This window comes from Corylus avellana, chromosome ca2, assembly GCF_901000735.1.
Source record: "Corylus avellana chromosome ca2, CavTom2PMs-1.0".
Classification (NCBI taxonomy): Eukaryota; Viridiplantae; Streptophyta; class Magnoliopsida; order Fagales; family Betulaceae; genus Corylus; species Corylus avellana.
In genome coordinates, this window is record NC_081542.1 from 10,388,331 (window position 1) to 10,404,352 (window position 16,022).

At 34.8% G+C, this 16,022-nt stretch overlaps 2 protein-coding genes across 2 annotated transcripts; both read left to right on the top strand.

The window, feature by feature from the left end:
• The first annotated feature begins 3,633 nt into the window (after nucleotides 1-3,633).
• LOC132171597 (polyubiquitin) lies at nucleotides 3,634-7,126 on the top strand. Its single transcript, XM_059582962.1, has 2 exons — nucleotides 3,634-3,724; nucleotides 5,577-7,126. The coding sequence occupies exon 2, from the start codon at nucleotides 5,577-5,579 to the stop codon at nucleotides 6,948-6,950; it is 1,374 nt and encodes a 457-aa protein (XP_059438945.1). The 5' UTR covers nucleotides 3,634-3,724; the 3' UTR covers nucleotides 6,951-7,126.
• Nucleotides 7,127-9,594: 2,468 nt separating this feature from the next.
• LOC132169033 (putative pectinesterase 52) lies at nucleotides 9,595-14,976 on the top strand. Its single transcript, XM_059580123.1, has 5 exons — nucleotides 9,595-9,842; nucleotides 10,372-10,531; nucleotides 11,958-12,191; nucleotides 13,254-13,504; nucleotides 14,814-14,976. Exons 1-5 carry the CDS (start codon nucleotides 9,595-9,597, stop codon nucleotides 14,974-14,976), a joined length of 1,056 nt encoding a protein of 351 aa, XP_059436106.1.
• Nucleotides 14,977-16,022: the final 1,046 nt, after the last annotated feature.

The following is a 16,022-nucleotide window of genomic DNA, read 5'->3' on the forward strand; positions in this document are numbered from 1 at the left end:
ATGCAAACTCAAGTACCAATAAAATATTTAGCCCAAAAATTTTAATGCGGTTTACCTGTGACACTTTTTCCGTTATTTTTTTTTTAATAGGATATGAGCAGATCGAAAAATCTATTTTATAAAGATAGAAAATAAAGTTAGTTAATTTTTTTCCCCTCCCCTCCAGAGCCCTGTGAAACCCTAAGCCCCCTCCTCCAAAGAGTCGCCGTCGCCTCAAGGGAGGAGGGATGCCCGTTGCCTGCATCCCTCCTCCCCTCAACCTCTCCGCTCCGAGTGCTAGTATTTTACTTGATGTCCCTAGTCCCGGTGCCCCATCTCTTCCCTCTCATCCCACCTTTTGCAAGGATTCCGTCGATCCGGCCGGGCTTGTTTCTATCTTTGGTGTTTTTTGTTCTGTTGTGCTTGTGTTCTCTCTCAGTGGGTACTGTTTTGGGGGGTTTTCACCCAAACTCTCCCCCTCCCTGTTTGTTTGTGTGTGCCGCCGATCTTCTCTGCGCCCGCTTTGCCGCTCACCGCTCGCTGTCGGGTCTTTTCGCGCGCCCCTCCCGCTCCAAGCTTTTTGTGCCACATTCCGCGGCGGTTTCCAGCCAGCTCGCGATCGGCCTCCTCCGACTGCCGTGACCTGCTTTGTGTGTTTTTCGTATTTATTTTCCTGTATTGTTGTTTTTTTCTGTAATTTCTTTTCCTGCATTTGTTTTACTGTTCCTTTTATTTTCCTGTATGGTTTTTTCTTTTTGCTTGTAACAAGGCTCTCTCCTCCTACTTTGTTGCGCCCGGCTGCTGTCCGTTATTACTGGTCTAAACCCTTGGGTTGTGGATGTGAACTTTATCCTAGCCTTCGGGTCGAGGAGGATGAGTATCGGCTTGGGGGTTTTGCTCTCAAGGTCGATGAATAAGCGCTACCTATGCATTAGATGATGTCTGTTTGATGCAGATCTGATTTTTAAACCTGATGATTAGTCATAGGTTAGTGGATGCTGTGTTATGGTTGATTTGGTCTGTTGTTGATGACTGTATCTTTAGCTTTGACTATGTTTACTTCAGAGCTTTTTGCTCTGTTTGTAAGAGCTTTAGGAAAAAAAAAAAAAGTTAGTTAAAAGATGAAATTCGAGAAGTGATTTAATAAAGGCCCAAGTATAATTATTCAAAAAATTGTTTACCTGTTTTTTAGTTAGTTTCAAGTAAATTAAGTAATCATAAACAATGGGAAATAACTCACAATAAACATAATGTTAACGATAAAAAGGGAAAATAAGGTTAGGAGCCTGTTGTGCATTTTGTCATTTTAACTTTAAGATCTTGATTTTTAATTTTATAGATTTGTGACCTAAGATTGGACTTATTATAAATTCGAGACCTCCATCAATTTGTTTGTTAAATAGATAGCATAAATAAATAGAAAAACCTAAAAAGAAAAAGCAAAAAAAAAAAAAAAAAAAAAGCATGCGACTCGCTGCCACCACCATCTTTGAGCATTCACAATAGTTTATGCAAATTTATATTCAAAATAGATACTAAAACCCACTTTACCTAGTTTAGCTAATCACTTTTAAATACTTTTATACAAATTATGTGAACATGAGAGAAATATATTAAAAAAATCCATGTAAAAGGTGGGAAGAATTTTGGGAAAAGAGAGCGGGAGAGAGATATATTAAAAAAGTCATATCCATGTCTGAATAGTACTCGCTACACATGTCCAAAAATGTATTTTATATAAAATTTACATAATCCAATGTGGTGGTGTTTTACAAATATTATTATCTATGCTGGTACAAGTACGCCTTTCGAGATCGGACCTAAAAGAATAAACAAACAAGACGAAGAGAGAGCGCCTATTTGAACGAGATCTCCCTTCGACGCTCAAGTCAGTTCTTCTGAGAAAAGTATGTATATGCTCTCAATATTTCAAACCTAGCGCTTGGCCTATTTATAGGTTGATTAGTGGTGTCCTATTGGAACTTGATTTTCTACCTTCATTCAATTTTCAGAGCTTGAGTTGGATTGGAAGTCGTAGTTCTATACAGACTCTGTTTCTTTCCCTGATTATACTGGATAATTATGAGAGGAATCCTTAAAGAACACAGAGTCAACTACCAAAAATCGAGGGACTAGTTCGTTATAAGGATCAGACGTGGACAAGGGGATGCCCGGGTGATTCTTAGCATCGGGCTGAGTTTGGTAACCTCGGGAAATAACAGCCTCGGTCTTTCCTCTTCTTCTTCGTGGGTTGGGCTTCTATGAACCCAGGAAAGGCTACGAAGGTCTTTCCTTCCCGGCCCGTTACTTTATCCCGAGAAGATACGGGGGTTAATTTCCCAACAATTTATTGTAGATAAAATAAGAGAATGCATAAGCCAGTGTGAGTGCTATTAGGAGGTTGTGTGAGCTACCTCTTCTATTAAGAAGTAGCCTTTTGATCTATTATAAAATGGTGGCCGTGAGCTTATCCTTTTGTAAGGAAGTAGGGTTTTTTTTTTTTTTTTTTTTTTTTTGACATGTCCACATAAGAGGGGGGAGAAAAATTTAAACTAGTGATCTCTGCTTCATAAGGCGTGATCTGTAATTGATTGAGCTACTCCTTAGAGACTTGTAAGAGCATCTCCAGCAGTAAGAGGTATTTTATCTAGTCAAAAAGCACAATTCTCTATTTTAGCTACTCATTTTTTAATACCAACTCCAACAGATTCTTTATTTCATTCTTTATTTTATTAAATATTATTTTTTAATCTTTTTTTTTTTTTTGATCAACGACCGCTTTTGCATCATCTTGTAAATTGTAATAAAATTGATTCACGTAGCATATTTGTGTGTTATTTTTATTTTTCCATTTTTAGTTTGTTAATTATACGCATGCTATTTAATTTTTTTTTGGGAGTTTTTAGTGATTCAAAAGACTTAAATTTGTATTATAAATTCATAAACATAGAAGAGAGAAGAGAGAGAAACGTTGAGGGCGGGAGAGAAGAGAGAGAAAATAATGTAGAAATAATATTATATTCAACATTTCAACAATCTAGTGTGCTACAGTGAATAGCAATAGTTAATATGAAACTATTCTGTTGGAGGAAAAAAAAAAAAGAGAGACAAAAATAGATAAATATAGCTAATATCTCATTTTTAGCTACACTGCTGGATATGCTTTAAGGAAGTACTTGCGAGCCAACCTAAAATTTCTACTACTTGTTCATCACGGTTTTCTTTCTGTTTTAATTTTTAATTTTTCATTTTTTTTAAATGTGTAATTACACGTTCACATATATTTTTATTATCAATTTGACCGAAAGGAGGTTGATAGAAGAATGATCTTCTAAAATTGGGTCTCAAATCTAACAAATAAAAAACTAAAAAAATTTTGAAATCAAATCAACCAAAATCAGAAGAGGTTATGACTTGATTTTCCTTTTTTATTTATTTATTTATTTTTAATTTTTTTTAATTGCATTAAAAAAAAAAAGAAAAAAAGAAAAAAGAAGAAGAGAAAAGCCTGGAAAGATCAGGACGAATCTAGGCGGTTAATTAGAGTGAATGACAACCATCATTGAAACGTGGCACTTGCCCATTAGTCAGCTCTTTGACCAATTTCGTAATTAAGTCGGCAATGTCGATTATAAAGATACCACCTCCCTAACCCTTGTTTCTCATCTATCCGATAAGAAATTCGCGAACTTGCCCCCAGCAATTCTTCGAAGCTCTCTCTGAATCTCTCTCTCTTCCCCTCAAGGTATTTTACTATTCTCTTTATATTCTCTAATTCCAGCTTGTGATTAGAGTTATTCAGATTTTTAATTCAGCTTTTGAATAAAAATTATGTTATTCTGATTTACTTATCTTGGAGTCTGTCTGTTTAAAATTATCTGATTGTGAATTTTTTTTTTTTCTTTTTTATTATAGTTTCTTATATAGCGTATACTGTTTTGATTATGCAATGGATTTTAAATGTACTTTCAAGATCTAGATGGGTTTGTCGATTCTTCTGATGGGTAAATAAATTTTACGCAATTGTTATGATCCATCATGACTTTTTTTGATCTCACTTTCATGGTGGTTTTGGATAAGAGCAAATTATCTTCATCTTGTGTAATTTTGACCATGAAATGTTTGAAAACTTTCCTTCGGGGTGGATCTGTAACCCTATTTTTTTAACTTATCAAAAAAAAAAAAAAAAAATTGAAATGGTTGTAAACTTGAGTACAGTAAAGTATAAATTTGTCAAAGACGAGATGCATACTTTTAAATGAATTGTAAAATTGATCGCCGGTCCATGAAATTGTTGCTGAATCCTTGTATGGATTCATTGGATGCTCTCTTTTGAATTCTTTACAAGTTCTTGGTTGTGCTGCCCACAAGGATGCCATTTGTTGGAGACTTTGGGTCGGTTTGAGTTTGTGGTTTTAAAAAGTGTGACTAATAAATAGCGATTTAAAAATCTTTTTAGGAAAGAACTTAAAAAAGTGTGTTTTAGAATGCAGTATGGACAGAAATTTCCTCCAAATCTGGAGGATATTTCCTCTAACCTATTTAAAATAGTGCCAAGTGTTTATAAACATTTAAAATGCACATTAAATTCTTGTGGTCATTAATAGCGAGTGATAAGGAATTAATAGAGAAATCATCTCTCAATGTTTGCGTTCATTAAATTTTCTTTGTCTAAGTCGGGTCTAATATTCAGCGAGGACACTATTGTGCAAGTATCTCGATATTGTAATGTAGGCCGGGAATGGTTTTTGAATGACTTTGGCTACTACCTGAGACAGAATCCTTTTTGAATGTGCCTGGCTTTTGCTATCAAGTTGATAGTTATCGGTGGAGTTTTTTCTACTGGCTTCACTTCTTACTTCACATCCTTGCATTTGGATAATGTTGCTTGTGTTGGATCTAGTAAATATGACTTACGAACAGTCATGACCAATGAAGGATATTGGTTTGAGATGGTCTCCTTTGGGGTTGATAGGATGGCTGACTTAATTGTGCTTTTGGATGATCAATCCGTTCATTGACATGTCGGTTTGTACTAGTTCAAAAACTCAACTATCATAAACCCAACTCGTGTGAGCCTAACACCATGAAAGCGACTACTACTTTTTTTGGGTAGTTGGAATTTCTGATTATCAGTTATGATAAATGGATGATAATTTGATACTTGTATGGTTTTTTGATGTTTAATTGATTTGATGATTATATGTATTTATTTGAGATTAATTATAAATTCTGTACATAGACATAATTTTGACTTTTCTTGAGTCTTACAACTTGAAAAATTATGCTTTTCTGGGGAATTTTTCATCTAATTTAAACAGATGGGCGTTTTGCTATATTGTTGCAGTTGTAGGATCTGATTAAGAAGATGTGTGTAAATATTTACACTTTGATTTCACTCCTTTGTCTTGTGCCTTATAGCACGAAATAAGGAATTTATCTATCTATAGATTTTTTTTTATTTTTTTATTTTTTATTTATTTATTTTTTTATTTAAAAAAAAGAAGTCCAAAAAACAAAAAGGGAACTTTTTTAGTATGTCATATATTGGTTTTAGTTGTAATTATTCTAATATGCGCCTCTTTCTAATCCAACAGATGCAGATCTTTGTGAAAACTCTCACCGGAAAGACCATAACCCTTGAGGTTGAAAGCTCTGATACTGTCGACAATGTGAAAGCCAAAATTCAGGACAAGGAGGGAATTCCACCAGACCAGCAAAGGCTCATTTTTGCTGGGAAACAACTGGAAGATGGTCGAACTCTTGCCGACTACAATATCCAAAAGGAGTCCACCCTCCACTTGGTGCTTCGTCTTCGTGGTGGGATGCAGATTTTTGTTAAGACCCTGACTGGGAAAACCATCACATTGGAGGTGGAAAGCTCTGATACAATTGATAACGTTAAAGCAAAGATCCAGGACAAAGAGGGTATCCCACCAGACCAGCAGAGGTTGATCTTTGCAGGCAAGCAGCTTGAAGATGGTCGTACCCTTGCAGACTACAACATCCAAAAAGAGTCAACCCTCCACTTGGTGCTTCGACTCCGTGGTGGAATGCAGATTTTTGTTAAGACCCTGACAGGCAAAACAATCACATTGGAGGTCGAAAGCTCGGATACTATTGATAATGTCAAAGCAAAAATTCAAGATAAAGAGGGTATCCCACCAGACCAGCAAAGATTGATCTTTGCAGGTAAGCAGCTAGAGGATGGTCGAACCCTTGCAGACTATAACATCCAAAAGGAATCAACCCTCCATTTGGTGCTTCGGCTCCGTGGTGGAATGCAGATTTTTGTCAAGACCTTGACTGGAAAAACTATAACCTTGGAAGTTGAAAGCTCAGATACCATTGATAATGTCAAGGCAAAGATCCAAGATAAAGAGGGGATCCCACCAGACCAGCAAAGGCTGATATTTGCAGGCAAGCAGTTGGAGGATGGGCGCACTCTGGCTGATTATAATATCCAAAAGGAGTCGACCCTCCACTTGGTGCTTCGTCTTCGCGGTGGTATGCAAATTTTTGTGAAGACCTTGACGGGGAAAACCATCACTCTGGAAGTGGAAAGCTCAGACACAATTGATAATGTGAAGGCAAAGATCCAAGACAAGGAGGGTATTCCTCCAGACCAGCAGAGGCTGATTTTTGCGGGAAAGCAGCTCGAAGATGGGAGGACTCTGGCAGACTACAATATCCAAAAGGAGTCAACTCTGCACTTGGTGCTGCGTCTGCGTGGTGGGATGCAGATTTTCGTGAAGACATTGACTGGTAAAACCATAACTTTGGAGGTGGAAAGCTCAGACACCATTGACAATGTGAAAGCTAAGATTCAGGACAAAGAAGGCATTCCTCCTGACCAGCAGAGGCTGATTTTTGCCGGTAAGCAGTTGGAGGATGGGCGGACTCTTGCGGATTATAATATCCAAAAGGAGTCAACCCTGCATCTTGTCCTACGCCTCCGTGGTGGTTTCTGAGGCCACATTGTGTTGTGTTTAGTAGTTCCATGGTCATGGCTTGTTTTTGCTGGACATGGTTTAATGGCTCTGAATATGTTCTAAACTCTATATGTTAAGGTTTGTGAATTGGCCGTGAGTGGTCTTGTTGCAGTTTATTTGAAATGAAGTATGCCCTGCTCTTGAAGTTCCTTTTTTGTTCATCTTGTGGTATTCATATTCATGTTTGTGCTTGTTGCAATGCGATTCATAGGATTTCCATTCTCTTTCAGAATAAATGATATGGCAGGTGTTTTTGTTTAGAAAATGGTAAATTTTGTATGTTTTCAGCCGAAGTAATATTGCTGCTTGAGCTATTGTCGTTATTCATGTCGTAGCTATGCTTTTGTTTTTGATGGTATGTTACTTGATCCATATCTTTTGAATACCCAAACCGCTTCGATACATAGGATTTATTATGCTCCTTGATTTGTCACCAGAAACTTTTAAAACATGACATCCAATTTGTAATAGAATGGATTGGGGAGGAAAGTGGTCAACTGGTCATGGTATATATATAGGGAGTGCACAGGCTACTGAGTTAATCATTGTGGTACAACCAGCTTGGATAATTTGCTTTCCACCCTTTTATGAATAATATCCTCAAAACCAGGGTATTTAGGTTTGAATGCATGGCTTGGTTTTCATATTTTTACAAAAAATGAATTAAGGGTTTGTAGTTTTATAGGTCACTAGTTTGAATCTTCTTTCCCTCTTCTTGTGTGAACATAAAATAAAAAATAAGTAAATATTACTATTACCAAGGGGCATACAAATCAAGCCTTGACCTCAAAGTGTCGGCTACCAAACATAATTAGGTCTTCTAAAAAAGGAAGTGAAGGGATTTTCTTGCGTCAATCTGCAAGAAGGCCGTAAGGTACCATTTATTAGAATGGAGTATATATATGGACGTGGTTATGCATTCAACAATCCAACCTACCCAGGTTAAATGGAAACCCATCTTGGATAGCATTTTTAAGGGGAAATTATATTTAACTTCGTCAAATTGACGCCCTTTTACAAAGACACCTTTAACCCACAAGTAATGGTAAAAGTCTTTTTTATGTTTTTATTGTGCCATTCTAAAACTAAGGTGACTTTAAAATTACATTGGATTTGTGATAGAACAAGGGAAAAAATAAATTAATTTGTGCCGTTTACCTTATATGCTTTTTTTTTCCTTTTTTTTTTTTTTGTGAAAAGAAAAGTAGGTCATGGCCTTTCTTGTTGAGCCCCAAATCATAATTTGCATATATATGTTGACACATGATATTACTTCAAATTCACGTTATAGTGTCATGGTATTCTTGTTTGATTGTGATAATGCAGTTGATCGCACTATTTGACTTATGCAATTGATGCCTGGAAGGAGTAAAATAGTTGAAAATTTACAAAAGTTATTGACATGAAAACTCTCTGATACTTAAGTTAGTAATTTAAAAAAAAAAAAATAGTTTTAAGGAAGAGAGTTAAGAGTGTGTGGAAAGAATAGTTATGTGATCGTACATGAAATGGTAGCATGTCCTTTCTTTATCTGGAGCGTCCAATAATTAAGTACAGATGTGGCCAGGCATGTCACTGAATTAAAACTAGATGATAGCTATTTTGTGCGTCTTAGTGTTTTTTAAGCAACTGTTGCACTGGCATATTACCTTCCGTGATTCAGTCGAGACTTGTGATTTTAACTTGATCATTTGGCCCAAATAGAAGGCTCCGAGCAACAGGAGGCTATTAGTTTGGAAGCATATGCTTGATTGTTTGTCATATATCAGAACGCTTGAAGGAGCTATATATGAAAAAGTTGATACTAGAAAAGAATATTTAAGGATTGTTAGAATATCTAAAGACAGCTTCTTGCTTTGGACTCGCTTAAATACCATATATGGACTACTAGCATTAATAGAGATCGAAAAAAAAAACCTGATTCTTATTAAGGGTTCATTTGGAATTGCGATTTTATAAGAATAATTTGTATTTTTAAAAGATATTGCAAAACGTAAGGCATTTGATATACAATTTAAAAAGTATTTAATTTAAAATAGGAAAAAAAATCTGTGATTTCTATAAGCAGTTTAAGGGTGCTTATTTAAAAAAGCCAGAATTTAAACTAAAATTACAATTTCGCATAACAAATATTTGATAAAAAAAATACTTTTAACATCTTTTACCAAACGTTTTTACAATTTTAAAAAGCAACGATTTTAAAAACAAAAATTTTAAAATCGCACTTATTAAAACTGCAATCCCAAACAAACCCTAAGGACATTAATCGACTTGATATATGATTTAGGCCTCATTTTTTATGGCTAAAATAAAAGGAACGAAAACAAAAAATCGATCTGCATGTAGAATTTCACTGATATAGTAATTTTGATTGGACAAAAGAGGAAAAAGAAAAAGAAAAAGAAAAAGAAAAAATCTATAGATAGCTTCCTTCAATACTTGCTAGAATATTGTGATATCTTTGTCCTAACAAGGCCAAAAAAAAAAAAAAAAAGTGAAAAAAAATCTGTAACGGAATCTTACTCAAGATTCACCCCACGAAGAAGTAAAAAACACACAAAAAGTAGATATAAATAAATAAATAATGGTGTTTTAGCATCTTCTCTCCCAGACAATTACCAATATGCAGCTTCTTCTTCCCCCCTCTATTTTCATTCTCATCATATTGCTTACCACCGTTAGCGGTAAGGTTTCGACGGCTATAGACTGCAGACACGGAAATGGCGCTTCGAAAGTTGCATACACCATTACTGTCAACAAGTCCGGCAAGCCTGGCCCCGGAATATTTAACACCGTACAAGCCGCCATTGATTCCATTCCTCCCAACAATGATCAATGGGTTAAAGTTGTTATTTTTTCGGGCATATACAAGTAAGATTTGCCCTACAATTATCATCAACCTTAGTAAATGATTACTAATTACCATGTTTTTTTTTTTTTTTTTTTTGGGATATACGGGGGTGCTTAGGTTTCGTCTCGACTAGATTTTCAGGACACATATATGAGTGTAAAGCACTTCCTCCACACGGGTGTGGTAGGACTCGGGTTTTTGTATTTGCACTAAAAATGGTCAAATCTTAAACGTGATGATTTTGTTGGTAACCCTTTTGAGTTTTGTTTCATTTACGAAACATTGCCATATTTACGAGCTTTCATTAGTCATATCGATCGGTTCGCTTGATGGACCGACTGTTCTTAAGAAATCTGTCGCTTTTGTTGTTTATTTTCTTGTAATTTCCTTTCTCCTCTCTTCACATAGAATAATAAAAAATAATAATAAAAAAACAACAGAATGAACTGATTTTTCACTTGAGCTAACCCTTAGGGTTATTACGTACTGTTTAATGATTTATTTATTTTTTTTAATTAGTATTGAAATTTAGTTTTTATTTACGTGCAGAGAGAAGGTAAGCATTCCAGAGGAGAAGCAATGTATATTTCTGGAAGGAGAAGGGCGGCATCTGACGACTATTACATATGATGGTCATGGACAAACAGATGAGAGTGCTACGTTTACGTCGTCCCCAGATAACGTTGTTGTCAAAGGGATTACCTTCGAGGTAATTTGTTTTTTCTTTTTTGTTTTGTTTTCATATATTTTTATTTTTCTTTTTCTTTTTCTTGGCCACACCATGCATGGTAAAAAAAGCACTATATATATATCTCTTAAGGCTCTAAAATTACATTATCACTCCTATCTTCGTTCACTGAGCTTGTTTATACGGTGTAAAATCCTCTCGATGAGTCGGCATAGTGTGAAATAGGTGGCAATGTGATTGACATAACTTTTTCTGCTCAAAAGTCTATACAAACAAGTGAACAAGCTTGTTTTTAAGAGTGGCTATTTGAATTCACGCTTCAAGTTTGAGTTGTATCATGGTATAAGTATAAGACTATATAAATAAATCAATTATAATTGATTCATTTAATTAAACAATTCAAAATTTTTAACTCTAACCTACTAATTTCGTATTGTATTCGTGTTGAGTTTACAAATCATGTCAAAATTATCTGCCCTAACTAACTTGCTGAGCCTTTCAAACTAGGTGGGTCTATCGTCTTCCTCCTTTTTTCCCATGCCTTTGTCTATAAAAATATTTATTATTTACTACATTTATATAGTAAGTGTGTATAGATATCTTGATAATAATTTATGTTCTTTTTAAATTTAAAATAAATTACATATACTGAAAGCCTTCAAAATCTACTATCCATAATCAATTGGCCATGCATATTATTTTTGTAACTCCTCTAATCACTATAATAATGATCACAATAAATTATAACGTTTATATTTGGTAATTAATTTTGTTGATTTCGATTCTTCAATTCCGGACACTTGGCTTCCCCTCCCCCCCCATCCGGTAAAGAAAAGCATCCTTAATTAGATTCTAACATCTCATTCCCTGCTAAAATCTATCCCTTCCTTGCCCGAATTTGAATTCCTAAAAACTATGAGATTGTCATATTTTAAAATAAAATTTTCATTTTTATTTGAATAACATACACGTTATAAATCTAGCTCACTTATATTATCCGTTGACCTCTAATGCAGCAGAAACTCATGCATGAATGAAATTAGGGGTGAAAATTCGTGTTCACGTGTTGAGTTCGGGTCGTGTTGAAGTATGTGTACAAAACTATATATATAGGCCAGTTCTAACCCGACTCATTTAATTAAACGGGTCAAACCCCTCAGCCTAACTTTTTAATTTTATATTAGGTTCTCATGCCAAAAATTACCTGTTATTATGTTGTGTATTGAGTTTGAGTTATGTTAAAGCATATGTATAATAAGGCTATATAGGTCAATCTTAATTAAACCCGACTCATTTAATTAAAAGGGTTAGATTCTTCAACCCCAACCCTCTAATTTCGTGTTGGGTTCATGTCGAGGTTGTGGGTCATATCAAAAATTACTGGCCCTAGATGAAACAACACAGTTATCAACTTGAAAAAAAACTTGAATATTTTGTTGGTATGCAGAACTCGTATAACCTGGAAGCAGCTCCGAATTTGTACAAAGGACAAATGGCAGCAGGGGATGTAAAACGGGCATTGGCGGCCAGAATTTATGGTGATAAATCCTCCTTTAATGAATGTGGTTTCATGGGATTTCAAGATACACTGTGGGATGTTAGCGGTCGCCATTACTTCAAAAATTGCTACATTGAAGGGGGCGTAGATTTTATTTGGGGCAACGGTCAATCCATTTATGAGGTAATTAGTGACCAATTATTTATTAAACTTCTCAATACTAAATATATTACGTTCACTTTTTATTAGCAAGAGATGCACAAACTCTTGGAAAATATTAATATCAAAGAAACGATAACGCTAATATATATATATATATATATATATATATATATATATATATAGGCGTGAAGTAGGAGATAAGGGGTTTCATAATTGGGGTTTTGAATAAGACGACCTTTTCATTTTTCATTTTTTTCTTTTTTCTTTTTCATATTGAAAAGTAATAAGAATGAGAAGTGTTAAGCTTTTTATTTTTATCATCCTGGCGTCGAACTATTTTTCCGCAGGATCTCCCCTACAGTATCGTCACCGTAGTAGAGTTTAATCACCAAGTTCGGGATGGATTGGTGTGGTTCCTTTACGCCTAGGACACTAGAATATCAAACCATGAACGAAGAAAGGCATGAGAGAAAAGCATATTGGTTAGTGATTGTGAGGCCCAATTCTTAACTGGAGGAGATACCAAATGCCTCTGCCCTTCCAAGGGATGGAAGGGCAGGGGCCTTCCAAGGGATGGAAATCCTAAACTTACTCATTTGGCACTATGATTTTGCTTGATAAAAGTGTAATTTTAAACCAAATCATAGAAAATATATTATTTGGGAGTGCGTTTTAAAAGATGGTGATTTGAAAAGTGTAGAAAAATTTGTATTTTCAAATAGTGGGTAAAAGAGAGTTTTTAAGAAGGCATAATTTTAAATGGGGAAATAGTAGGTGCTCTCTTGGTGTTCTCCTCGTGTCCTCATAATTTTAGGTAAATATTATTTTCTAAAAAAAAAGAAAAAGAAAGTGGCACTTATTTTTCACTTGATTTTTAAAAATTAATATCTACATAAAACTAGAAGGACACGAGGATAATACTAGGAGAGAACCTAACATTTCCCTTTTTAAAATTAAATATTTTGAAATTGCAAACCCTAATGGATGCTTAGATTGGACCAGAAAACAGCTAGCCCCTCTACTTGAAGTTAGAATATGTAAGCTAAAATTGTGTTCACCAATTGCTCTCCACTTTGAATGCAGGATTGTATGATAAATGTAACAATAGGGACATTTCTCCCTCAAGGCTATATGGGTTACATAACAGCACAGGGTAGAGAATCCTCAGATGAACCTACTGGCTTTATGTTTAGAAGGGGTAGGGTTTTTGGAAGTGGTCAAACTCTCTTAGGGAGAGCTTATGGCCCTTACTCTAGAGTCATATTTCAACACACAATTTTGGATGGAGTTGTAGCACCTCAAGGTTGGTTTGCGTGGAACTACCAAGGGAAAGAGTAAGTTTTTACTACTCTAAACAACAATTTTCTCTCTCTTTTTATTTTTATATAATCAACATGAGTAATATTATATACTATAATACGCCTATCAAAATACGGACTTTGGAGGCGGCCATGACCCCTTTCATATTGTTAACTTTTCATAATCATCAAGTATATATAGATAGATTTTTTGGACTAACAATTAAATTTGGTCCCCTCCCCTATTATTAACTTTTCATAATCTTTAGGTATATATAGACTTATAGTTAATTTTTTTTTTTTTTTTTTTTTTTGGGGGTGTGGGGCTTAAAAAAATTTGGCCCCTATTAGCTTGATCCTAATGGCCCGATTATAAAAATCAAAAGGAAAAGTATACAATATACATAACCCTCTTTAACTACGCTGCAATTTGCAATGTCCCCTCTTCCAATGTACCATTTCCTGAAAAAGAAAATTTTGACAAAAATACCTTAGATGATAAAAAATGGAAAGATAACATTTTTACCGAATTTTGTTTGTCTTTTTTTTTTTTTTTTAATTATTATTTATTATCAATGGTACTTTTTGTCATTTTTATTTTATTTTATTTTTTATTTTGATGTATGGATGGAGTACATTACATGGTTGTTAGTGGAGGCTATGTACGTGTAGTTTCCCTAAAATCTAAACTCCATATAAAAACCCACATTAAAATCCAATATTAGATCCTTTAGCAATGCAGCAACGTTTGAAAATTTCATACTAGTACACTAGGAAATTCGATTATCTTTTATGTTTTTGTACATCAAAAGATAAAGTTTTACAACATTTAGTACATATTTAATTATAAATAATTTTCAGGATATAAAAGAACACCGGGTTCTATTTTGACTGGCGATTGAGTACAAAATTAAAATGTATTATGAAACAATTATTTTGTGTCTTTTTATTTTATTTATATTTTACTAACTCTGAATTGATACTAGTTTTATTATTTATATAGTAATTTAATCTTATATTTTAATATATTTTGCATTCATATTTTGGCCATTCTTGATAAGAATTTTTGATTCCGTCTCTCCTCCCATCCCACTAAGTTGATGTAACAGTGTCCATCAATCCTTAGATCAAGCTGATGGGCACTGCCGCAATGAGATGATGGTGTAATATATAGTAGTTCTCAATTTACTTGAATAGTAATTTATCATATTTTCTACCAATATTATGAGGATAAGTAGTTAGCCAATAGCCATTAGTTGTTTGAACCAAAATTGTTAGTTGCATTTTTTTTTTCCCTTATTTGTTGGTGACTTAAAATGGTCTTCGTTGTGAAAAACAAATTCAGGGATCAATTTACTTATGCTGAGGTTGATTGTGGAGGACCTGGATCCAACACTACCGAGCGAGTTAAATGGATGAAGAAGCTTCGTCCTGAAGAGCTAAATCAATTTTCAACATCATCATTCATCAACCAAGATAGGTGGCTTAACAGACTACCATTATGGTAGTTAGTTGATTTAGCTCTCTTTCTGTTTTTTGTTTTTATCGTTTTTGTTGTACGAAATAAAATTTGTTTTTTCATCTTTGAGTTTGAGATCCTTAACCTGAATTGAACGTAATATTACCAACTTAAATTGAGGAATTCTGACAGTAGATGATGTTAGAAATTGTTCATCAAGTATAAGAACGAATGGGTTGAGGCTTTATGGTCGAGTTATGGAGGGGGCGCTCTATAAGCTACATTAAAATGTCTTGGCACTAGAAATAATATTTGAATTCTATTTGAATTCAAATGTTTACAGATGAGGAGTTTGGGAAACACATGAGAGAAATGACCGGACTTACTGCTGGAAGAATAAAACTGGGACTAGACTGATCTGAAGAAGCAAGATGCAGGGACCGTGGAAGTTTGTAGAGGCCGTTTTCATTCAAGTCGTGAAGAAGAATTCTCGCCAACCCCTGTTCCTCCATAAAAAAAATATCAAGGATGAAATTCAATGTAAGTATGAGTATCAAGTGTGAATTTGTGAACAGAGAGAAGATTTTTGTGATGAATGGTGTGTGTAGAATATCATGTAATTTAAAGGAGATTGAGGGTGTAGCAAGGTGGGTGTTTCCAATGTGTTCAATAGACAAGCCATTACCATTGCCCATGTGTGTTTGCTCAGGACCGTGTATGTCTCAGCATTGATGTTCAGATTCGCAAGATCCAAAGTAAGATGATGCGTGGCTCCATAATCAAGATACCATGTTGAATCAGATGGAGCTGATGAAGAAGCAAAATAAGCTTGATAATTTGCTGTTAAGACACATTGTAAAGCTTCATAAAAGTGATGATAGCAGTCAATTGCATCATGGCTAGGCTTACAGCAGAGTTGGCAAACTGGACGATAAGAAGGAAAGAATGATGAGGGGCCTCTACCTCAGTAGTTTCTAGTATAAGACCGATTGAAGGAATAACCTATGCCAGAATGCTGAAAGTATGAAGATCTGCCACCACAACCACCACAAGTTGAGCCACGTTTAGCTGCAAAATTAATACTAGCATTGGAGA

Bases quoted from the DNA above. Each gene is read 5' to 3' on its own strand.
- LOC132171597 (XM_059582962.1), top strand. From the start codon at position 5,577: ATGCAGATCTTTGTGAAAACTCTCACCGGAAAGACCATAACCCTTGAG.
- LOC132169033 (XM_059580123.1), top strand. From the start codon at position 9,595: ATGCAGCTTCTTCTTCCCCCCTCTATTTTCATTCTCATCATATTGCTT. The intron at 9,843-10,371 runs GTAAGATTTGCC...ATTTACGTGCAG, and splicing joins ATTTTTTCGGGCATATACAA to AGAGAAGGTAAGCATTCCAG. The intron at 10,532-11,957 runs GTAATTTGTTTT...GTTGGTATGCAG, and splicing joins TCAAAGGGATTACCTTCGAG to AACTCGTATAACCTGGAAGC.